The following is a 24,898-nucleotide window of genomic DNA, read 5'->3' as shown; positions in this document are numbered from 1 at the left end:
AAGAACTATCTTCAGGGAAGAACAAGGAGTCCTGCAACAGATGGTGTGACCCCCACAGAGCCCTGGTCTCAACACCATGGAGTCTGTCTGGAATTACGTGAGACAGAAGCCTAAATCCACAGGAGAACGGTGGCAGGTTCTCCAGGATCATTGAAACAACCTAGGCCAAACTGTGCACAAGTGTACTGAGGAGAACTAGTGCTGTTTTAACGGGAAGTTACACCAAATGTTGATTTAAGTTTTTTTCTGTTCGCTAGACTTTATATTAAGTTAATTGATAAATAAAAAATATTCACAGCATTAATTTTGAAAACCATGCTCCCGTACATTTGGTGCTTATAATGTTTGCACAGTGCTGTATGTGAGAAGCGAGGCTCAAGTGTGGAGAAATATTTGTGATCTGTGCATTAAGATTCCTGTGCAGGAAACCGTTGTACACTTTACATGTTTGTGTGTGTATTTAGGACGATGCAGTCACAGAGAACAACATGAAGATGGAGGTGACAGGTAAACTGAAGACGCACTTTAACACTGCGCCAAAGCACAACAACACCACAGCTGGTGTGTCGGTCATCATGGTAAGCACCCAAGAGCATTCACAACCAGACATGAGTTAGAAAATATTTTTTTACAAATCTTCTGAGATTTACCGCAGTACTTCTTATGACCTGTATGAGGTCATGGTAATTTTCAGTAACCTCTTAAATCTCTAAAATAGATGTTTCGACATGGGTTTAGTAGTCACTAACAAGGTGCATGCAGCGGCTTGATCAGGTCAAATCTTTTTCCAAGCGTTTACAGCGCAACAGTGAATGTTTGACCCAGATAAAGAAGATTGAGCTGCTTCTGATTCACTTTATGTGAATCTTGCAACCACTTAATCACTGGGATTGAATATCTGGCTTCAATCGTTGAAGACGATATTAAATACAAGTTATAAGCAACTTATGCTGCTGTGAACATGTAAGACAGGATTTTAGAGATGGAAAAACAGAACAGTGAAAAAGTCATCCTATAGTAGTCACATCCTTCCATCCTGTCTGTTTCAAGCGCCATTTGCATCATTTCCTGTTGTACAGTTTGACTTCCTCCACTCTTCATCTCATCAGGTCACACCACCCATCAGCTGAGCACACTCTCTTCAGTCTGTCTGTCTGAACTGAAAGCAGGAAAAGGGGGGAAGGGGAAGTTTCTCTGATTAGAGATTTAATTTGATCCCCCTCTTTACTGCAAAGAACCTCATTTTGTTGTAAATTTCATTTGACAGTTTGAGGTGTAAACGCGGGCCTTGGCCTCGGCCCCTCCTCATCTCCATCCACTTCCTCCTCCTTCCTCCTCACCCCTCCCTCACACCCGACCCAGGACCACAGGGGACGCCTGGAGCTGAAAGCCGGGTACACACTGCACAGCCCGCCCCGCTGCCTCCCTTCTTCCTTTCCAGGCATCGCCATTCCCTTCACCCTCTTCCTTCCATCTATACCAACTCACGTTACTCTTTCTTCCTCCCTTCCCTCTGTCTCTCTCAGCTGCAGTAACCTCTCTCAGTAACCAACTGATGTGGACCTTGCTAACCGCTCTCCCAACATGTGCTCTGTCCTGGATTTACCCCATGACTCTTTTCATACTCCTCATTCTGCTCCTTCAGTAACATTTCATTCCATCTGCATCAATCATATTTATGGGATGTGAAAATTACTGTCCGTGTTTTAAAGGATGTGTTTGTTTAATCACACTGTCACTGAGGTTATTTAGCATGTTTACAGTGCCAATGTAAGCTAATGCAAGAGCAGTGTCACTTGCCTCCCTCTCTGCCATGATTGTTTGTTAGTGATCTCAGTCAAAATAGCTCCTTCAAATCAACTTTCTGCAAATCTATAAATGTTTAATTGGATTCTCAGCACTTGTAACGTGTAAATGGAACTCTGGTGCCACCTTGTGGAGGAAATTAAGAACTGTGCCGGCACTGTTGTTCAAATTTGCAGAGATGGATGCAAACCAGTGTGGCTTCATTGCCTTGGATACAAGATTCCCCAGCACATTTTAAAGGATAACGATGGCAGTGTTCTATGTTTTTCTTTTTGTTAACAAATCCCATGAAAAGACCAAAATCTACCAGTACATGTTTCATGTTCATGGAAATTAACTACAGTTTTAGTTAGTTTTTGAATAACAAAAACTATGACAGAGAAGTATAAACTGCCAGGCTTTTGCTTAACAGGCAACAGTTCATTGTTAGTTTTGGTCTTATTATGGGATTTGTTGACAGTAAGAAAGATATAGAGTAACTCCAGCCTTATCTTTTAAAACTAGTACAATCAAAAAACACATTAAATCCTATTTTACCACTACATTTTATTGACAGTTATTCAAATATAGTTACACACTCACTGACACGTCTCTGCCTGAAATAGTCACTTATAGAGAGTCTTACAGTTTGTTCCAACTTAGTCTGCTCAAATGAAAACGGTTACTCGGTTTGGAATATGATTTAATGATCTGAAATAACAGATGAGCACTCAGCTGGAACAACACTTGCCGTCATGCTTGTTGTGTTGACTTTGTTTTGTGAAGCTGTGAGTAAGACTAGTCTCTGTCCCTTTTTGCTTCTCCCCTCTCCCTGCATTACGTTCCTCTGAATTAGCTCCAAGGCAATGGTATGTACTAACACTTAACGCTACGCCTCGTCTGTTCTGCTGCTGAGATTCAGCACAAGGGCAAATGAGGAATGTTACATTTACTATTTTCTGTCCCACATAAGAGCACATGATTGGCTTTACTCAGGACAAAAGCACCACTTGTGCATCTGTTGAATGAAAAAGTAAAAATTTACTTTCTCATTTGCCCTTTCTCTACACTTAGAGTAGCACTTGATGATCTAATTTGCCTTCTTGTGGGGTCAGTCCACTATGTGAACCATACTGTCTCTTTGTTTAATCATCTTTCAATTTATTTATGTTCATTTCCATTAGACTGTTTCATCATGTATGTTGTTCATTCATATTAGTCAAAGAAATGACGAAACCGTGTCAGTAGTTAATGATTAAAGAGTTTGCTTTTTGTTTATCTGAAAACATTTAGGTGATCAGTTGTTCGCTGGAAAACTTTAGGCTAAATTAGAGGTTCTCTGACCCCCAGTATCTCGGTCTCTCTCCTAATTGGTGTTATTTGAGCTTCAGAAGTACAAAAGTATCCGGCTGATCATCTGTCTGTCTGTTTTGCCAGAGCACAGCTCTAGATAAGGAGACCCTACAGCTCACTGCCCGTCGTTGTCCAGGCCCCCAAACATCCCCATGTTCAACTTCGCCAGCTTGCAAGAAAGTCCCATCTGACCTTCCAATCAAACCAGCCTCACCAACAAAGTCAGGACCAGCTTCTCCAACCAAACAAGCATCATGCGCCAAAGTACCAAAACCTGCCAAGCTGGCATCACCCACCAAGACCAGGGGGACTGCTGTGCTTGATGCTACATCCACCTCTAATCCTCCCTGCTCTCAACCCCAGAAGGAAAATGGGCTGTTAACTGCTAAGCTTCATCTCCCTTCCACTGCTCCTGTAAGTTCGCTTCAGTTCTCCCCTTCACCCTCCACTGAAACTTTCCCCATCACCTCCTTACTGGTTTCATCCCCTCCTGAAATAAGAACATCACCCACATCACCCTCTGCTGCTCCTTGCTCATCTCTAGAAGCTCCCTCACCCTCAGGCCCTCCTGATCTCTTTACCTGCACAACTCCTTCTACACCTGTCTCCAATCCTTCTCCATCATCTCCTACCAAACCAGCTTCTCTCTCTCCCTCTTCTCCTACCAAAGAAGCAATGCCCCAGGCAAAACAAGCTACCCCTTCCCCCATCTCCCCCATCAAACCCGGTGTATTCTTTCCTCTCTCTTCCCCAACAAAACAAGAACCTTCCTCCCCTTCTCCCACCCATCCAGCCCTGTTTCCCTCTCCTCCTTCTACACCTCCCAGATCCACAACCCCGCCCTCTCCAACTGGCCCTCCATCCCCCAGCCCTCTACCTGCTGAAGAGCTTGTGGAGAAGGTTTAAATGTCTGGGCTAATCTGTAGCCAATTTCACCCGCCACTCCTCCTCTTTCCATATGTGTATCATTAGACATGGGGTGAGGAGAGTACACATCCACCTTGAGCATTTCCAGTAGCTGTAAACTGAGCCAGTGACTTCTGTGTCCACATTATTTCTCTCACTCTTATGACTTTCCACTCATTTCCCGAGACGGAGGATGCGAGGCATTTTCTAAGAGTTTGTTGATTGTATATATAGGTTTGTATTTATTAATGGAGGATGTGGAGAAAGGGAATGAAAGTAATATCACTGTTCAGAGTGGTTGTCTTTGGAAGTCATGCATTACTGTATCACATTAATGTGAATTCTTTCCCTTATTTATTATCCCATTTTGACTGCCTGTGGTTCTTTTGTAAATAGATATTCATTACACAGAAACATCCCAATGTGGTGTCTTTTTTGCTTTAGCACAGAGACAGTGTGTCCATAATACAACTATTTCAGCATATCGAACTTCTGAACTTGCTAGCCTAGCTACCTGCAATGTTTTGGCACAGTTATATCTCACTAAGCTAACTATAACCACTATCAGTATTTTCTCTGGCAACAACCATTCTAATGATAACCACAAATCTGCTCCTGTGAAATGTAACTACAAAATAAAAGGTACAGAGGGTGGACAAAATAAATGTCACAGTTACCAAAGTATCAATTCCCTGTGAGTTCGACCTTTTTGCCTTGTGACCCCTTCAAACAAAACTTTGTCAACTTAAGACCCCTCACAACAAGTGCATATGTCTATGTATTGTGACCATTTCAACCAAAGATTCAAATTGCTCTATATAAATACTTTAAGGGGCCTGAAGATATAAAAACTTTAATTCAAAAGCATAAAGTAACCATTACGGAACAAACCCCCAAAAATAAACTGGAGATATCTGAAAAACCTGGTCAGGTAAAAACCAAAATAATTTATAAAAGTCCATTTGGTACATTATTTTGTACACCCCCTGTAACTGACAGACACACTGACACATTCATTCACATGTTGACTGTGTGTGTTTTTTGGTGTGAACCTTTGAACCTTAGCTGTCCACCTGAAACTTGAAAGGTTGCTTTTGCCTTTGTATGTCTGAACAGTTGTGAGCCTCAAAGTCATGACTGTAGTACAGAACATTAGAGAAAATACTGTGGATCCAACAGACATGAAACCAATCTGTAGGCCTGTTTCAATGCTGTACTGCTTAAAACTTCACAGACAAGATGCACAGTCTGGTTTTAATCAAGCACCAGTTAAGATAATTCCCACTGACAACACTACACCGTGGGCTGCATGAAATTAGTCAACACTGCTCCTTCAAAATATTCAATCAGTGGTTTTTGGTATGTTGGATTTACACAGTAAGAATGAATGTGTTGTCAAGGTGACAGGTGTGTGCCTCACCACTGGCTAACTGCTCATAGCTTAATGATGCCTTTTATCAAAACCAGCTTAGCTGAAAAATGGGATTTCAAAAAGTGTGTGTCCTACATTAATTTGATAAGTGATTTGTTTTGTCCTTGTTTTTACCTGTTTTTAACTCCTCAGCATTTATCCCAGCTGGTGTTTAGTAGGGCTAACTCCTCCCTTGGCTCAACATGCCTCTTTTTCTCTTCAGGACTCTCAGCTGCATGAATACTCCTTCCCCACTTTCATGGCCTCCCTGTAAGACAAACCCCTCACAGAGACACACAGTCAAGTTGGTCATTTAGCTTCTCTTATGTATATGTAGTTGAAGTAGAGCATCATAGCAGTTTGTAAAGGGAAATTTGTATGAAGACGGTTTTAAAAAACAGGTAGATCAATGTGTCAAACTGGATTAATGTTTTTATTAGGCATAGAGTGGCTGCTTTTAATGTCCCACTATTTTGAAAGAGCAAAGAGCAAAAAATAAAAACGCAATAAAGACTTAAAATGAATGTGTTTGGGCTGAGTATGTGTTTGTGTTACCAGATGTTGGCCACTAGAGGGTGCCATGCCATCTTTGAGATTCCCAATGAAATATGAAATACGTTTTACACCAAGTGCAGTTCAAGTTATAAAATTCCATTTTATTGTCAGAACTCGGCACACAAAAACACTCCAAAATGATTGCAAAAAAAATATTGGTTGATAGATAACAGTAGTTCTCAAATAACTGGAGATTCAAACCACATCAAAGCTCAAATTTCAAAGGAATGTTTGCTCAAAAATCAAAGATACAAGTGGACGTTCATTTTACCAAGGGCCAAAGGAAAATGTCTCATTGCCATTTTAGTGCTGAATCGCATCTTAACATAATCACTCCTCCTGTGATCTGGACTGCTATGATGGAAAAAAAAGAGAACCTCAGACTGAAATGCACTAAGTCCTTCCTTTCATTGCACATGTCACTTTGCTGTTATCTGCTTTGGAGACAGGACTCAAAGAGGACTTTGAAGATGCTAAACTGGCTTGGGCACTAGGTATGAGATGACATGAGTTTTATTTAGTAATAAAGTAGTAAAAATGATCTCACGCCCTCACGCTTTGCATCACAAGCATCAAAAAAAAGATTGACTAGTTGCTTATTCAGTCATTTAGGAGAGAAATGTACAAATGAAAGAAGCATAATCTCCTTGACATGGTTTTCCTCACAGCCTCCTCTCCGTAAAGCTCATTTTTAACATCACTGATGCAGGAAAGTTGTGTGTTTTGGATGTGTAAAGTATTAAATGATAATACGGTGAGTCTGCGCTGATATGTTGTATGAGTAGTGAGCCATGCACAGAAACGCAATCTCTTAGCAAGCACAGAGGTACAGAAGGAATGGAAATTTTTAAATATGAAAGACTACATTTAAACAGGATATCTTTAGATATTTATATATATGTATATTCCCTCTTCATTTATCCTTCTGTCCAATACATTTATTATTTATTCAAACACGTCATATCTAACGTCTATGCTGCCAAAATGGCAAAAAGCATGTTAAAAGTGAATGATAGCTGTAATAATTATTCCCCACATACACACCTACAGAAAAAACAAAAAAAAATCACTCACCCTAAAGTACACAAATATTTGGATTTTTAAGTCAAGAGGAAAGTTTTTCACTAGCTCCCCACAAATACCCCTTTTCTTTTCTGGAGGAGATGAAAATAGACTCTTACAGCTAAAAATAGATTTGTTTTTAACCGTACAGTAACATAACCCCCACCCTATGATTTATATGAAAAATTTCTATCTGATCTACAAAATATAGCAATGCCCTTTTTAAAAATAATTTGATTCTTTTACTATAACAGGACAGATTTTTTTCTTTTCTTTTTTTCTGTGAGATACATTCAGGATATCAAGATAGACAGAATAGTGCCTTTGATAAGAGTTCACACTTGGAACAATTTAGATCTTCATTGGTGTCCAACTGATCAGTGCCAAGTAGTTGCTGTTTTCAGCTCAGTACCTGGTTTGGTACTCATGGTGCCACCTGTTGAAGTCATTGTAGAACAGCACGATACTTCCAGATGCCATGCCAGTTATGATGCACCTTAGAGGAGATAGGAGTGAACATCATGAGGTTTTGTTTGCCTGCTTAGTGTCTTTTTGATTTCAATTAGCTGAAAATGTGACTTTAATTGAGATTTATGAGCAATTTTATTGCTTATAAATTCAGTTTTATTTAAGAGGAAGAATATCATTTAATGTTTCAAACATCATTGTGAATAGTTTTATTTTAATCACACCAATTCTTCTATACTATAGCTCTTCTATATTTTTACCAAGGTTAAAGATCTAAATCTTTCTTCCAGAACATGATGCAGGCATTTATAACTTTCATTTTATGTCATTGTTCATGCGTCTGCTTGTTACCTTTGGTCATGCGACATGGCCATGGAGCGGATTCCTGCATCACAGCCAGGGTAGGTGAACAGCTGCTTGAGGTCGTGGACCTGCCAGACAGACACTACGCCTCCATCTCCACCTGTCAGCAGATACTGGCCATCACGACTGAGAAGCATGGCCTGCCAAAGAGAAGCAGAAAAATCGATTTAATGAGCCTCAGAATTCAGTTTTTATTCTTTGCTTCTGGCATGTCACATTCATTACGACTTTTACATTGGGTTACAGTTTTCCAGAGGTAAAGTATAGGGTTCAGTGGGATGTGCCCCTGTGACTACACTGCCTGACTTGTTTGATCATCTGTTAACTGTCCTTCAATGCTTTAAAAAAAAAACAAAACAAAAGATGGCAGCAAAGCTTTTCAACCTGGAACCACAAGCATAAATTGTCCCCGAATAGGGCTGGTGATCTGGGACCAGTTTATCTCTTATGTCAAAGTAAAGCTCATACTGTGAGGTCATGTGATCCAACGAAAGATCCCAGGTCAGTTGTACTATCCTTGAGGGCTTTCTGTACACAGACCCTGACTTGCAACAAAGATGGCTCCCCACAGTGAGGCTCTAAGATTTACTCGTCTCATCTGCTTTTCCTGCAAACTGTAACAGCCGAATGGGTCCCCCAGGAATCGGGCGTACACAAATCAAGTCGTGTGTTGGAGTCTATTATGCACACAGTGCATAGTGGAAGCTGAAACTTAAACAGTCAGGAACATCAATCAGCAAGCAACCGTAGCTGATGAAATGACGAGGCAGAATGTGAGTTCTAAAAGCAGCAAATGACACTAATTTAGAGCTTTTCTCGTTTGTGGTTTTATGACACCGTAGTCGGCCGTCTTTCAGCTGCAGCCGCTTTGCAGTGATTCAACAAGAGACACTTCAATCATCAGCGGCATGTGTATTGAATCAAGCCCATATTAAATGGGAAAATGAAACTTAAACTTCAGTTCTGAAGTCATTTTCAGGAACTCGACTTGGTAAGGAAAACATAAATAACCCTTCAAGAGCAGTACACGCTGGGTTGGACGCAGAAAAAGTGCAGCCTAAATTTGGCAAATGTTTTGTATAGAAAAAACTTTGTGGAATTTCCTACCACACTGAATTAAGCGAGATCTGTTTCTCATTCTCGTGACGCACGCACTTCAGATAGGCACAAACTCGCATGTGAAGGCTCTCACACAGACAGACAGGCACACACAAAATGCGAACACAATGATGCACTCGCATGCTGCGCGCTGGCGGGAGGCCTCGAGAATCAATCCAGCCTAATTGCCACGTTAGATCATCATCCAAGACGGCCGGGAATGAAGCATGACTGAGTGCAGCGCTGTTTTGATTTGTGTCGTGTGGGTCTGCTTTGTGTGTACAGTAATTGCCGTGTGTATCAACATTCAGAGTTAATCTGACAACAGCGATAAAGATATTGCTCCACTGAGCCAATCATGATCAATGCACTTGAACTGAATTACAGAGCATACAAGTACATGGGAAAATTTGTGTTTCATTATACCCACCAATAAATGGCTACTTTTTATTGAAAAAGTGAATTTCTTCTGCTTGGGCGCAGCAGAAAAAAACATAGTATGGTTCCAGACAATTCCAACCATACCAACATAATTCACGCATTGGAAATTTCTGATCCAACATACGGAGATTTCCGATCTATGAACTATGTCTGTGCTTTAATGTCTGCTGAAATGACTCCACAAGTGATTCACATAGACTGTATAAAACATGGTTGTAGCACCCGTGACGTCACCAATTGGTTTCGGGGAGTCGGTTTTATGACCAAACCATGGGCATTTGAGCTGCGCCATCTTGGATTTTAGTGGGAGTGTACTTTCCATATTTGGCAAAGAGGCGGTTACCCTACTGCCCTTTTTGAAGCCCTATACTATGATGTTTTTTAATGACATTTTGAGGTCTTACAAAAATGTGACTTTTTTGTTGGCATATTTTGACGCCTTACTATACTATGACGGTTTTTATGACATTTTGAGGTCTCACAAAAATATGACTTTTTTTGGCCGATTTTGACGCCTTACTATAGTATGACGTTTTTTATGACATTTTGAGGTCAAAAAAATTTCTGACTTTTTTTGACCGATTTTGACGCCTTACTATACTATGACGTTTTTAATGACATTTTGAGGTCAAAAAAATTTTTGACTTTTTTGACCGATTTTGACGCCTTAGTATAGTATGACGTTTTTGATGACATTTTGAGGTCAAAAAAATTTTTGACTTTTTTTGGCCGATTTTGACGCCTTACGGCCGTATGACGTTTTTAATGACATTTTGAGGTCCAAAAAATGTTTGACTTTTTTTGACCGATTTTGACGCCTTACTATAGTATGATGTTTTTAATGACATTTTGAGGTCCAAAAATTTTTTGACTTTTTTTGACCGATTTTGACGCCTTATTATAGTATGACGTTTTTTATGACATTTTGAGGTCAAAAAATTTTTTGACTTTTTTTGACCAAATTTGACGCCTTACTATACTATGACGTTTTTAATGACATTTTGAGGTCCAAAAATTTTTTGACTTTTTTTGACCGATTTTGACGCCTTACGGCCGTATGATGTTTTTTGACATTTTGAGGTCCAAAATTTTTTTGACTTTTTTTGACCGAATTTGACGCCTTACTATACTATGACGTTTTTAATGACATTTTGAGGTCAAAAAAAATTTTGACTTTTTTTGACCGAATTTGACGCCTTACTATACTATGACGTTTTTTATGACATTTTGAGGTCAAAAAAATTTTTGACTTTTTTTGACCGATTTTGACGCCTTACTATAGTATGACGTTTTTTATGACATTTTGAGGTCCAAAAATTTTTTGACTTTTTTTGACCCAATTTGACGCCTTACTATAGTATGACGTTTTTTTATGACATTTTGAGGTCAAAATTTTTTTTGACTTTTTTTGACCGATTTTGACGCCTTACTATAGTATGACGTTTTTTATGACATTTTGAGGTCCAAAAAATTTTTGACTTTTTTTGACCGATTTTGACGCCTGACGGCCGTATGACGTTTTTTGTGGCATTTTGAGGTCAAAAATTTTTTTGACTTTTTTTGACCAAATTTGACGCCTTATTATAGTATGACGTTTTTTATGACATTTTGAGGTCAAAAAATTTTTTGACTTTTTTTGACCAAATTTGACGCCTTACTATACTATGACGTTTTTAATGACATTTTGAGGTCAAAAAATTTTTTTGACTTTTTTTGACCGATTTTGACGCCTTACGGCCGTATGATGTTTTTTGACATTTTGGGGTCAAAAATTTTTTTGACTTTTTTTGACCGAATTTGACGCCTTACTATACTATGACGTTTTTAATGACATTTTGAGGTCAAAAAAATTTTGACTTTTTTTGACCGATTTTGACGCCTTACTATAGTATGACGTTTTTTATGACATTTTGAGGTCAAAAAATTTTTTGACTTTTTTTGACCGATTTTGACGCCTTACTATAGTATGACGTTTTTTATGACATTTTGAGGTCAAAAAATTTTTTGACTTTTTTTGACCGATTTTGACGCCTTACTATAGTATGACGTTTTTTATGACATTTTGAGGTCAAAAAATTTTTGTGACTTTTTTTGCCCGATTTTGACGCCTGACGGCCGTATGACATTTTTAATGTTATTTTGAGGTCAAAAAAAATTTTGACTTTTTTTGACCGAATTTGACGCCTTACTATACTATGACGTTTTTAATGACATTTTGAGGTCAAAAAATTTTTGTGACTTTTTTTGCCCGATTTTGACGCCTTACGGCCGTATGACATTTTTTATGACATTTTGAGGTCAAAAAAAATTTTGACTTTTTTTGACCGAATTTGACGCCTTACTATACTATGACGTTTTTTATGACATTTTGAGGTCCAAAAATTTTTTGACTTTTTTTGACCGATTTTGACGCCTTACTATAGTATGACGTTTTTTATGACATTTTGAGGTCCAAAAAATGTTTGACTTTTTTTGACCGAATTTGACGCCTTACTATAGTATGTTTTTTATGACATTTTGAGGTCCAAAAATTTTTTGACTTTTTTTGACCGAATTTGACGCCTTACTATACTATGACGTTTTTTATGACATTTTGAGGTCAAAAAAATTTTTGACTTTTTTTGACCGAATTTGACGCCTTACTATAGTATGACGTTTTTTATGACGTTTTTTATGACATTTTGAGGTCAAAAAATGTTTTGACTTTTTTTGACAGAATTTGACGCCTTACTATAGTATGACGTTTTTTATGACATTTTGAGGTCAAAATTTTTTTTGACTTTTTTTGACCGAATTTGACGCCTTACTATAGTATGACGTTTTTTATGACATTTTGAGATCAAAATTTTTTTTGACTTTTTTTGACTGATTTTGACACCTTACAAAAGTATGACGTTTTTTATGACGTTTTTTATGACATTTTGAGGTCCAAAAATTTTTTGACTTTTTTTGACCTATTTTGACGCCTTACTATAGTATGACGTTTTTTATGACATTTTGAGGTCCAAAAAATTTTTGACTTTTTTTGACCGAATTTGACGCCTTACTATAGTATGACGTTTTTAATGACATTTTGAGGTCAAAAAATTTTTTGACTTTTTTTGACCGATTTTGACGCCTTACTATAGTATGACGTTTTTTATGACATTTTGAGGTCAAAAAAATTTTTGACTTTTTTTGACCGAATTTGACGCCTTACGGCCGTATGACATTTTTCATGACATTTTGAGGTCCAAACATTTTTTGACTTTTTTTGACCGATTTTGACGCCTTACTATAGTATGACGTTTTTTATGACATTTTGAGGTCAAAAAATTTTTTGACTTTTTTTGACCGAATTTGACGCCTTACTATAGTATGATGTTTTTTATGACATTTTGAGGTCAAAATTTTTTTTGACTTTTTTTGACTGATTTTGACGCCTTACAAAAGTATGACGTTTTTTATGACATTTTGAGGTCCAAAAAAATGTTGACTTTTTTTGGCATTTTTTGACGCCTTACTACACTATGACGTTTTTTATGACATTTTGAGGTCCAAAAATTTTTTGACTTTTTTTGACCCAATTTGACGCCTTACTATAGTATGACGTTTTTAATGACATTTTGAGGTCAAAAATTTTTTTGACTTTTTTTGACCGATTTTGATGCCTTACTATAGTATGACGCTTTTTATGACATTTTGAGGTCAAAAAAATTTTTTGACTTTTTTTGGCATTTTTTGACGCCTTACTATACTATGACGTTTTTTATGACATTTTGAGGTCAAAAAAATTTTGACTTTTTTTGGCATTTTTTGACACCTTACTATACTATGACGTTTTTTATGACATTTTGAGGTCCAAAAAAATTTTGACTTTTTTTGGCCGATTTTGACGCCTTACTATACTATGACGTTTTTTATGACATTTTGAGGTCCAAAAAAATTTTGACTTTTTTTGACCGATTTTCACGCCTTACTATACTATGACGTTTTTTATGACATTTTGAGGTCAAAAAAATTTTTGACTTTTTTTGACCGAATTTGACGCCTTACTATAGTATGACGTTTTTTATGACATTTTGAGGTCAAAATTTTTTTTGACTTTTTTTGACTGATTTTGACGCCTTACAAAAGTATGACGTTTTTTATGACATTTTGAGGTCCAAAAAAATGTTGACTTTTTTTGGCATTTTTTGACGCCTTACTACACTATGACGTTTTTTATGACATTTTGAGGTCCAAAAAAATGTTGACTTTTTTTGGCATTTTTTGACGCCTTACTATACTATGACGTTTTTTATGACATTTTGAGGTCCAAAAAAATTTTGACTTTTTTTGGCCGATTTTGACGCCTTACTATACTATGACGTTTTTTATGACATTTTGAGGTCCAAAAAAATTTTGACTTTTTTTGACCGATTTTCACGCCTTACTATACTATGACGTTTTTTATGACATTTTGAGGTCAAAAAAATTTTTGACTTTTTTTGACCGAATTTGACGCCTTACGGCCGTATGACATTTTTTATGACATTTTGAGGTCCAAAAATTTTTTGACTTTTTTTGACCGATTTTGACGCCTTACTATAGTATGACGTTTTTTATGACATTTTGAGGTCAAAAAATTTTTTGACTTTTTTTGACCGAATTTGACGCCTTACTATAGTATGATGTTTTTTATGACATTTTGAGGTCAAAATTTTTTTTGACTTTTTTTGACTGATTTTGACGCCTTACAAAAGTATGACGTTTTTTATGACATTTTGAGGTCCAAAAAAATGTTGACTTTTTTTGACCGATTTTCACGTCTTACTATACTATGACGTTTTTTATGACATTTTGAGGTCAAAAAATTTTTTGACTTTTTTTGACCGAATTTGACGCCTTACGGCCGTATGACATTTTTTATGACATTTTGAGGTCCAAAAATTTTTTGACTTTTTTTGACCGATTTTGACGCCTTATTATAGTATGACGTTTTTTATGACATTTTGAGGTCAAAAAAATTTTTGACTTTTTTTGACCGAATTTGACGCCTTACTATAGTATGATGTTTTTTATGACATTTTGAGGTCAAAATTTTTTTTGACTTTTTTTGACTGATTTTGACGCCTTACAAAAGTATGACGTTTTTTATGACATTTTGAGGTCCAAAAAAATGTTGACTTTTTTTGGCATTTTTTGACGCCTTACTACACTATGACGTTTTTTATGACATTTTGAGGTCCAAAAATTTTTTGACTTTTTTTGACCCAATTTGACGCCTTACTATACTATGACGTTTTTTATGACATTTTGAGGTCCAAAAAAATTTTGACTTTTTTTGACCGATTTTCACGCCTTACTATACTATGACGTTTTTTATGACATTTTGAGGTCCAAAAAATTTTTGACTTTTTTTGACCGAATTTGACGCCTTACGGCCGTATGACATTTTTTATGACATTTTGAGGTCCAAAAATTTTTTGACTTTTTTTGACCGATTTTGACGCCTTACTATAGTATGACGTTTTTTATGACATTTTGAGGTCAAAAAAATTTTTGACTTTTTTTGACCGAATTTGACGCCTTACTATAGTATGATGTTTTTTATGACATTTTGAGGTCAAAATTTTTTTTGACTTTTTTTGGCATTTTTTGACGCCTTACTATACTATGACGTTTTTTATGACATTTTGAGGTCCAAAAAAATTTTGACTTTTTTTGGCATTTTTTGACGCCTTACTATACTATGACGTTTTTTATGACATTTTGAGGTCAAAAAAATTTTTGACTTTTTTTGACCGAATTTGACGCCTTACGGCCGTATGACATTTTTTATGACATTTTGAGGTCCAAAAATTTTTTGACTTTTTTTGACCGATTTTGACGCCTTACTATACTATGACGTTTTTTATGACATTTTGAGGTCCCAAAAAATTTTTGACTTTTTTTGACCGAATTTGACGCCTTACGGCCGTATGACATTTTTTATGACATTTTGAGGTCCAAAAATTTTTTGACTTTTTTTGACCGATTTTGACGCCTTACGGCCGTATGACGTTTTTTATGACATTTTGAGGTCAAAAAAATTTTTGACTTTTTTTGACCGAATTTGACGCCTTACTATAGTATGACGTTTTTTATGACATTTTGAGGTCAAAATTTTTTTTGACTTTTTTTGACTGATTTTGACGCCTTACAAAAGTATGACGTTTTTTATGACATTTTGAGGTCCAAAAAAATGTTGACTTTTTTTGGCATTTTTTGACGCCTTACTACACTATGACGCTTTTTATGACATTTTGAGGTCCAAAAAAATTTTGACTTTTTTTGGCATTTTTTGACGCCTTACTATACTATGACGTTTTTTATGACATTTTGAGGTCCAAAAAAATTTTGACTTTTTTTGGCCGATTTTGACGCCTTACTATACTATGACGTTTTTATGACATTTTGAGGTCCAAAAAAATTTTGACTTTTTTTGAACGATTTTCACGCCTTACTATACTATGACGTTTTTTATGACATTTTGAGGTCAAAAAATTTTTTGACTTTTTTTGACCGAATTTGACGCCTTACGGCCGTATGACATTTTTTATGACATTTTGAGGTCCAAAAATTTTTTGACTTTTTTTGACCGATTTTGACGCCTTACGGCCGTATGACGTTTTTTATGACATTTTGAGGTCAAAAAAATTTTTGACTTTTTTTGACCGAATTTGACGCCTTACTATAGTATGACGTTTTTTATGACATTTTGAGGTCAAAATTTTTTTTGACTTTTTTTGACTGATTTTGACGCCTTACAAAAGTATGACGTTTTTTATGACATTTTGAGGTCCAAAAAATTTTTGACTTTTTTTGGCATTTTTTGACGCCTTACTATACTATGACGTTTTTTATGACATTTTGAGGTCCAAAAAATTTTTGACTTTTTTTGGCATTTTTTGACGCCTTACTATACTATGACGTTTTTTATGACATTTTGAGGTCCAAAAAAATGTTGACTTTTTTTGGCATTTTTTGACGCCTTACTATACTATGACGTTTTTTATGACATTTTGAGGTCAAAAAATTTTTTGACTTTTTTTGACCGAATTTGACGCCTTACGGCCGTATGACATTTTTTATGACATTTTGAGGTCCAAAAATTTTTTGACTTTTTTTGACCGATTTTGACGCCTTACTATAGTATGACGTTTTTAATGACATTTTGAGGTAAAAAAATTTTTTGACTTTTTTTGGCCGATTTTGACGCCTTACAAAAGTATGACGTTTTTTATGACATTTTGAGGTCCAAAAAATTTTTTGACTTTTTTTGGCATTTTTTGACGCCTTACTACACTATGACGTTTTTTATGACATTTTGAGGTCCAAAAAATTTTTGACTTTTTTTGACCGAATTTGACGCCTTACTATACTATGACGTTTTTAATGACATTTTGAGGTCCAAATTTTTTTTTACTTTTTTTGGCCGATTTTAACGCCTTACTATAGTATGATGTTTTTTTATGACATTTTGAGGTCAAAAAATTTTTTGACTTTTTTGACCCAATTTGACGCCTTACTATAGTTTGACGTTTTTTATGACATTTTGAGGTCCAAAAATTTTTTGACTTTTTTTGACCGAATTTGACGCCTTACTATAGTATGACGTTTTTAATGACATTTTGAGGTCAAAAAATTTTTTGACTTTTTTTGACCAATTTTGACGCCTTACTATAGTATGACGTTTTTTATGACATTTTGAGGTCAAAAAAATTTTGACTTTTTTTTGGCATTTTTTGACGCCTTACTATACTATAATGTTTTTTATGACATTTTGAGGTCCAAAAAAATTTTGACTTTTTTTGTCATTTTTTGACGCCTTACTATACTATGACGTTTTTTATGACATTTTGAGGTCCAAAAAAATTTTGACTTTTTTTGTCATTTTTTGACGCCTTACTATACTATGACGTTTTTTATGACATTTTGAGGTCCAAAAAAATTTTGACTTTTTTTGACCGATTTTGACGCCTTACTATAGTATGACGTTTTTTATGACATTTTGAGGTCAAAAAAATTTTTGACTTTTTTTGGCCGATTTTAACGCCTTACGGCCGTATGACGTTTTTTATGACATTTTGAGGTCCAAAAAATTTTTGACTTTTTATGGCAGATTTTGACGCCTTACTATACTATGACGTTTTTTATGACATTTTGAGGTCCAAAAAATTTTTGACTTTTTTTGACCGATTTTGACGCCTTACGGCCGTATGACGTTTTTTATGACATTTTGAGGTCCAAAAATTTTTTGACTTTTTTTGACCGATTTTGACGCCTTACGGCCGTATGACGTTTTTTATGACATTTTGAGGTCCAAAAATTTTTTGACTTTTTTTGACCCAATTTGACGCCTTACTATAGTATGACGTTTTTTATGACATTTTGAGGTCCAAAAAATTTTTGACTTTTTTTGACCCAATTTGACGCCTTACTATAGTATGACGTTTTTTATGACATTTTGAGGTCAAAACATTTTTTGACTTTTTTTGACCGAATTTGACGCCTTACTATAGTATGACGTTTTTTATGACATTTTGAGGTCCAAAAAATTTTTGACTTTTTTTAACCGAATTTGACGCCTTACTATAGTATGACGTTTTTTATGACATTTTGAGGTCAAATTTTTTTTTGACTTTTTTTGACCGAATTTGACGCCTTACTATAGTATGACGTTTTTTATGACATTTTGAGGTCAAAATTTTTTTTGACTTTTTTTGACTGATTTTGACGCCTTACAAAAGTATGACGTTTTTTATGACATTTTGAGGTCAAAAAATGTTTTGACTTTTTTTGACCGAATTTGACGCCTTACTATAGTATGACGTTTTTTATGACATTTTGAGGTCCAAAAAATTTTTGACTTTTATTGGCCGATTTTAACGCCTTACGGCCGTATGACGTTTTTTATGACATTTTGAGGTCCAAAAAATTTTTGACTTTTTATGGCAGATTTTGACGCCTTACTATAGTATGACGTTTTTTATGACATTTTGAGGTCCAAAAAATTTTTTTTGACTTTTTTTGACCGATTTTGACGCCTTACTATAGTATGACGTTTTTTATGACATTTTGAGGTCAAAAAAATTTTGACTTTTTTTTGGCATTTTTTGACGCCTTACTATAGTATGACGTTTTTTATGACATTTTGAGGTAAAAAAAATTTAGACTTTTTTTGGCATTTTTTGACGCCTTACTATACTATGACGTTTTTTATGACATTTTGAGGTCCAAAAAAATTTTGACTTTTTTTGGCATTTTTTGACGCCTTACTATACTATGACGTTTTTTATGACATTTTGAGGTCCAAAAAAATTTTGACTTTTTTTGGCCGATTTTGACGCCTTACTATACTATGACGTTTTTTATGACATTTTGAGGTCCAAAAAAATTTTGACTTTTTTTGACCGATTTTCACGCCTTACTATACTATGACGTTTTTTATGACATTTTGAGGTTAAAAAAATTTTTGACTTTTTTTGACCGAATTTGACGCCTTACGGCCGTATGACGTTTTTTATGACATTTTGAGGTCCAAAAATTTTTTGACTTTTTTTGACCGATTTTGACGCCTTACTATAGTATGACGTTTTTTATGACATTTTCGGGTGAAAAATTTTTTTGACTTTTTTTGACCGAATTTGACGCCTTACTATAGTATGACGTTTTTTATGACATTTTGAGGTCAAAATTTTTTTTGACTTTTTTTGACTGATTTTGACGCCTTACAAAAGTATGATGTTTTTTATGACATTTTGAGGTCCAAAAAATTTTTGACTTTTTTTGGCATTTTTTGACGCCTTACTATACTATGACGTTTTTTATGACATTTTGAGGTCCAAAAAAATTTTGACTTTTTTTGGCATTTTTTGACGCCTTAATACACTATGACGTTTTTTATGACATTTTGAGGTCCAAAAAAATTTTGACTTTTTTTGGCATTTTTTGACGCCTTACTATACTATGACGTTTTTTATGACATTTTGAGGTCCAAAAAAATTTTGACTTTTTTTGGCATTTTTTGACGCCTTACTATAGTATGACGTTTTTTATGACATTTTGAGGTCAAAAAATTTTTTTTGACTTTTTTTGACCGATTTTGACGCCTTACTATAGTATGACGTTTTTTATGACATTTTGAGGTCAAAAAATTTTTTGACAGTTTATGGCCGATTTTGACGCCTTACTATAGTATGACGTTTTTTATGACATTTTGAGGTCAAAAATTTTTTTGACTTTTTTTGACCGATTTTGACGCCTTACTATAGTATGACGTTTTTTATGACATTTTGAGGTCAAAAGAAATTTTGACTTTTTTTGACCGAATTTGACGCCTTACTATACTATGACGTTTTTTATGACATTTTGAGGTAAAAAAATTTTTTGACTTTTTTTGGCCGATTTTAACGCCTTACTATAGTATGATGTTTTTTATGACATTTTGAGGTCAAAAAATTTTTTGACTTTTTTTGACCCAATTTGACGCCTTACTATAGTATGACGTTTTTTATGACATTTTGAGGTCCAAAAATTTTTTGACTTTTTTTGACCGATTTTGACGCCTTACTATAGTATGACGTTTTTTATGACATTTTGAGGTCCAAAAAATTTTTGACTTTTTTTGACCGAATTTGACGCCTTACTATAGTATGACGTTTTTTATGACATTTTGAGGTCAAAAAAATTTTGACTTTTTTTTGGCATTTTTTGACGCCTTACTATACTATGACGTTTTTTATGACATTTTGAGGTCCAAAAAAATTTTGACTTTTTTTTGCATTTTTTGACGCCTTACTATACTATGACGTTTTTTATGACATTTTGAGGTCCAAAAAAATTTTGACTTTTTTTGACCGATTTTGACGCCTTACTATACTATGACGTTTTTTATGACATTTTGAGGTCAAAATTTTTTTTGACTTTTTTTGACCGATTTTGACGCCTTACTATAGTATGACGTTTTTTATGACATTTTGAGGTAAAAAAAATTTTGACTTTTTTTGGCCGATTTTGACGCCTAACTATACTATGACGTTTTTAATGACATTTTGAGGTCAAAAAAATTTTTGACTTTTTTTGACCGAATTTGACGCCTTACTATAGTATGACGTTTTTTATGACATTTTGAGGTCCAAAAATTTTTTGACTTTTTTTGACCGATTTTGACGCCTTACTATAGTATGACGTTTTTTATGACATTTTGAGGTCAAAAAATTTTTTGACAGTTTATGGCCGATTTTGACGCCTTACTATAGTATGACGTTTTTTATGACATTTTGAGGTCAAAAATTTTTTTGACTTTTTTTGACCGATTTTGACGCCTTACTATAGTATGACGTTTTTTTATGACATTTTGAGGTCAAAAGAAATTTTGACTTTTTTTGACCGAATTTGACGCCTTACTATACTATGACGTTTTTAATGACATTTTGAGGTAAAAAATTTTTTTGACTTTTTTTGGCCGATTTTAACGCCTTACTATAGTATGATGTTTTTTATGACATTTTGAGGTCCAAAAAATTTTTGACTTTTTTTGACCGAATTTGACGCCTTACTATAGTATGACGTTTTTTATGACATTTTGAGGTCAAAATTTTTTTTGACTTTTTTTGACCGATTTTGACGCCTTACTATAGTATGACGTTTTTTATGACATTTTGAGGTCAAAAAAATTTTTGACAGTTTATGGCCGATTTTGACGCCTTACTATACTATGACGTTTTTTATGACATTTTGAGGTCAAAAATTTTTTTGACTTTTTTTGACCGATTTTGACGCCTTACTATACTATGACGTTTTTTATGACATTTTGAGGTCCAAAAATTTTTTGACTTTTTTTGGCATTTTTTGACGCCTTACTACACTATGACGTTTTTTATGACATTTTGAGGTCCAAAAAATTTTTCACTTTTTTTGGCATTTTTTGACGCCTTACTATACTATGACGTTTTTTATGACATTTTGAGGTCCAAAAAAATTTTGACTTTTTATGGCAGATTTTTTGACGCCTTACTACACTATGACGTTTTTTATGACATTTTGAGGTCAAAAAAATTTTTGACTTTTTTTGACCGAATTTGACGCCTTACTATAGTATGACGTTTTTTATGACATTTTGAGGTCAAAAAATTTTTTGACTTTTTTTGACCGATTTTGACGCCTTACTATAGTATGACGTTTTTTATGACATTTTGAGGTCCAAATTTTTTTTAACTTTTTTTGGCCGATTTTAACGCCTTACTATAGTATGATGTTTTTTATGACATTTTGAGGTCAAAAAATTTTTTGACTTTTTTGACCCAATTTGACGCCTTACTATAGTATGACGTTTTTAATGACATTTTCAGGTCAAAAAATTTTTTGACTTTTTTTGACCAATTTTGACGCCTTACTATAGTATGACGTTTTTTATGACATTTTGAGGTCAAAAAAATTTTGACTTTTTTTTGGCATTTTTTGACGCCTTACTATACTATGATGTTTTTTATGACATTTTGAGGTCCAAAAAAATTTTGACTTTTTTTGGCATTTTTTGACGCCTTACTATACTATGACGTTTTTTATGACATTTTGAGGTCCAAAAAAATTTTGACTTTTTTTGTCATTTTTTGACGCCTTACTATACTATGATGTTTTTTATGACATTTTGAGGTCCAAAAAAATTTTGACTTTTTTTGACCGATTTTGACGCCTTACTATAGTATGACGTTTTTTTATGACATTTTGAGGTCAAAAAATTTTTTGACTTTTTTTGGCCGATTTTAACGCCTTACGGCCGTATGACGTTTTTTATGACATTTTGAGGTCCAAAAAATTTTTGACTTTTTATGGCAGATTTTGACGCCTTACGGCCGTATGACGTTTTTTATGACATTTTGAGGTCCAAAAATTTTTTGACTTTTTTTGACCCAATTTGACGCCTTACTATAGTATGACGTTTTTTATGACATTTTGAGGTCCAAATTTTTTTTTACTTTTTTTGACCGATTTTGACGCCTTACTATAGTATGACGTTTTTTATGACATTTTGAGGTCCAAAAATTTTTTGACTTTTTTTGACCCAATTTGACGCCTTACTATAGTATGACGTTTTTAATGACATTTTGAGGTCAAAAATTTTTTTGACTTTTTTTGACCAATTTTGACGCCTTACTATAGTATGACGTTTTTTATGACATTTTGAGGTCAAAAAAATTTTTGACTTTTTATGGCAGATTTTGACGCCTTACTATACTATGACATTTTTTATGACATTTTGAGGTCCAAAAAAATTTTGACATTTTATGGCCGATTTTGACGCCTTACTATACTATGACGTTTTTTATGACATTTTGAGGTCCAAAAAAATTTTGACTTTTTTTGGCATTTTTTGACGCCTTACTATACTATGACATTTTGAGGTCCAAAAAAATTTTGACTTTTTTTGGCATTTTTTGACGCCTTACTATACTATGACGTTTTTTATGACATTTTGAGGTCCAAAAAAATTTTGACTTTTTTTGGCCGATTTTGACGCCTTACTATACTATGACGTTTTTTATGACATTTTGAGGTCCAAAAAAATTTTGACTTTTTTTGGCCGATTTTGACGCCTTACTATACTATGACGTTTTTTTATGACATTTTGAGGTCATAAAAATTTTTGACTTTTTTTGACCGATTTTGACGCCTTACTATACTATGACATTTTTTATGACATTTTGAGGTCTTACTAAAATATGACTTTTTTTGGCATATTTTGATGGCTTACAATAACCTAGCAATAGGTTATGCTTTCTCTGCGCCAGATTGAATCGTTTCTTCTGGTCGAGAAAAGTTAGCGCTTTTTTCAGGGTGCCGTGTTTTGTTTTTTTTTTCTTATGCATCTCAACTAAAAAGCGTCAAATGTTGAAAAAAAAAACTCTAAAACAATTCTAAAACATCTACAGGACAACTTACCTAAATGTTAGCTACATAGGTACCGCTATGTAAATAAAATAAAATAAAATAATTTCTCTGTCAAAGTAACTCGATCGCTGTTGTCTCTCACTCTCGCTGTCTTTCACTGTCTCTTGTTAGATCACCGAAAGTTTTGACCGGAAGTACTGGCCCATATGTCCGTACATATCATACTTGCCTGTAGAGCAGATTTATTACAGCATCACATAAATTCAACAATAATGATAATAATAATATTAAAGCAAACGGAGCTCAGAATACTATGGGTATTGGCAGATACCAAATTCAGGTATCAGGATCGGATTGAAAACAAGTCCAATGTTCTCTCCCCTTTCAGCTTCGTTTTGGTCTCAACCAACTCATGGAAAATTGTCTGGGTCTGTAGCCGCCAAATGCTCAGATATGTTCACCAGTTGCAGACAATAAAACCAAAACATTGAGCTGAAAGAACCTAAAATGCTCTGTAGTGTAGAGCTGGGGGTAACTGGATTTTCTGTGACCCCTTTAATGTTACACAAAGTCATTTAATCCATTATTAATACAAATATAAATTTATATTACTGTTGCTTTAAATTTCATAATTTGATCAAATTAACAGTCACAGCTTGTTGTTTGTTGAACAGATGCTGTACTGCACAGTGACAATGACAAAAAGACCAACAGAACAATTTACGAGTCACTGTGTTGTATTACTGTATTTTGTGTACCTACAACCTGAGTCCATGACCTTACTGCAGCCCAGCAGGAGGTAGGAGAGCTGGCAGACATGTCAGCCTGACCAGGTAGGAGGCTGCAGACAGACATTATAAATCAGTCCTTTGCCACTGGGCGGTCAAACAAGATGGCCGATGGCTCTGTGGGAGCTAAGATGGCTACCTGGGCTCAGATGACTGAAAAATGACTGCAGCAGAAACACATGCACTTTTAATGCCCATATTTCCTACTTCTTTCAGGGAATGGCGGGTGGATTCTGAGACCAGGGAAGGTAAAAAGTTTAATTTATGGTGCTGTTAATCCCCCTGTAACATGGACGCAGGCGGTGAAAAAACTGCTGGAATGGTTACACTGCCTGAGTTATACTAGTACTTAAAAGACCGTAATCCATTCAGTATGGCTCCTGTCACTTGATTCTGCTATTAGACTAGGATGCCGACTGTTAGCCTGTCATCTAACCTCTGACTCCAGACCCTTATAAATTCACAGTGCATACATTCTCTCTCTCTCCCTCTCAGTTTTACTCTCTCTTTCTAAGTGGATACTGCAGGCCAGGACAAACACTTATTTATCCTGGAGTCATACTGTGCTGAGGCTCCGAGGGCTAAGAAGATTGATTCTGGTATGTACATGAGTGCACTAAATACTGCTGGAGTTTCAGACCAGGGGGGTGGAGCTAAGGGGGGTGAGGCAGGAGGGGGTTGAGACTCTTAACAGCCTCACTCCAAGATGTTAGGATTTTCCTAATGCCATTTGACATTGCTGGAATTTACAACAGCAGAGGAGAGCTGACAA

General features: G+C 35.0%; 2 protein-coding genes across 5 annotated transcripts in view; one reads left to right on the top strand and one right to left on the bottom strand.

Moving 5' to 3' along the window:
• Positions 1-5,963, top strand: part of dclk2a (doublecortin-like kinase 2a) — a 40,840-nt gene extending 34,877 nt beyond the window's left edge. The window contains exons 16-17 of one of the 2 annotated variants that reach the window (XM_041035971.1): positions 465-578; positions 3,223-5,963. In XM_041035971.1, the coding sequence (XP_040891905.1) occupies positions 465-578; positions 3,223-4,044 (936 nt within the window). In that variant the 3' untranslated portion in view covers positions 4,045-5,963. Of the gene's footprint in view, positions 1-464; positions 579-1,267; positions 1,395-3,222 lie in introns of those variants that run through there. The other variant, XM_041035972.1, reaches the window with a different exon arrangement.
• A 133-nt stretch (positions 5,964-6,096) lies between these two features.
• The window catches only part of lrba (LPS responsive beige-like anchor protein), a 190,035-nt gene continuing 171,233 nt past the window's right edge, over positions 6,097-24,898 (bottom strand). For all 3 annotated transcript variants that reach the window (XM_041035968.1, XM_041035969.1, XM_041035970.1), the window contains exons 55-56: positions 7,892-8,043; positions 6,097-7,568 (exon numbers count right to left, since the gene is read on the bottom strand). In XM_041035968.1, the coding sequence (XP_040891902.1) occupies positions 7,478-7,568; positions 7,892-8,043 (243 nt within the window). In that variant the 3' untranslated portion in view covers positions 6,097-7,477. The remainder of the gene's footprint in view (positions 7,569-7,891; positions 8,044-24,898) is intronic.

This window comes from Toxotes jaculatrix, chromosome 4 (genome assembly GCF_017976425.1).
Source record: "Toxotes jaculatrix isolate fToxJac2 chromosome 4, fToxJac2.pri, whole genome shotgun sequence".
Classification (NCBI taxonomy): domain Eukaryota; kingdom Metazoa; phylum Chordata; class Actinopteri; family Toxotidae; genus Toxotes; species Toxotes jaculatrix.
Note: the sequence above shows the minus strand (reverse complement) of the source record. Positions and strands in the feature narration are given on the sequence as shown.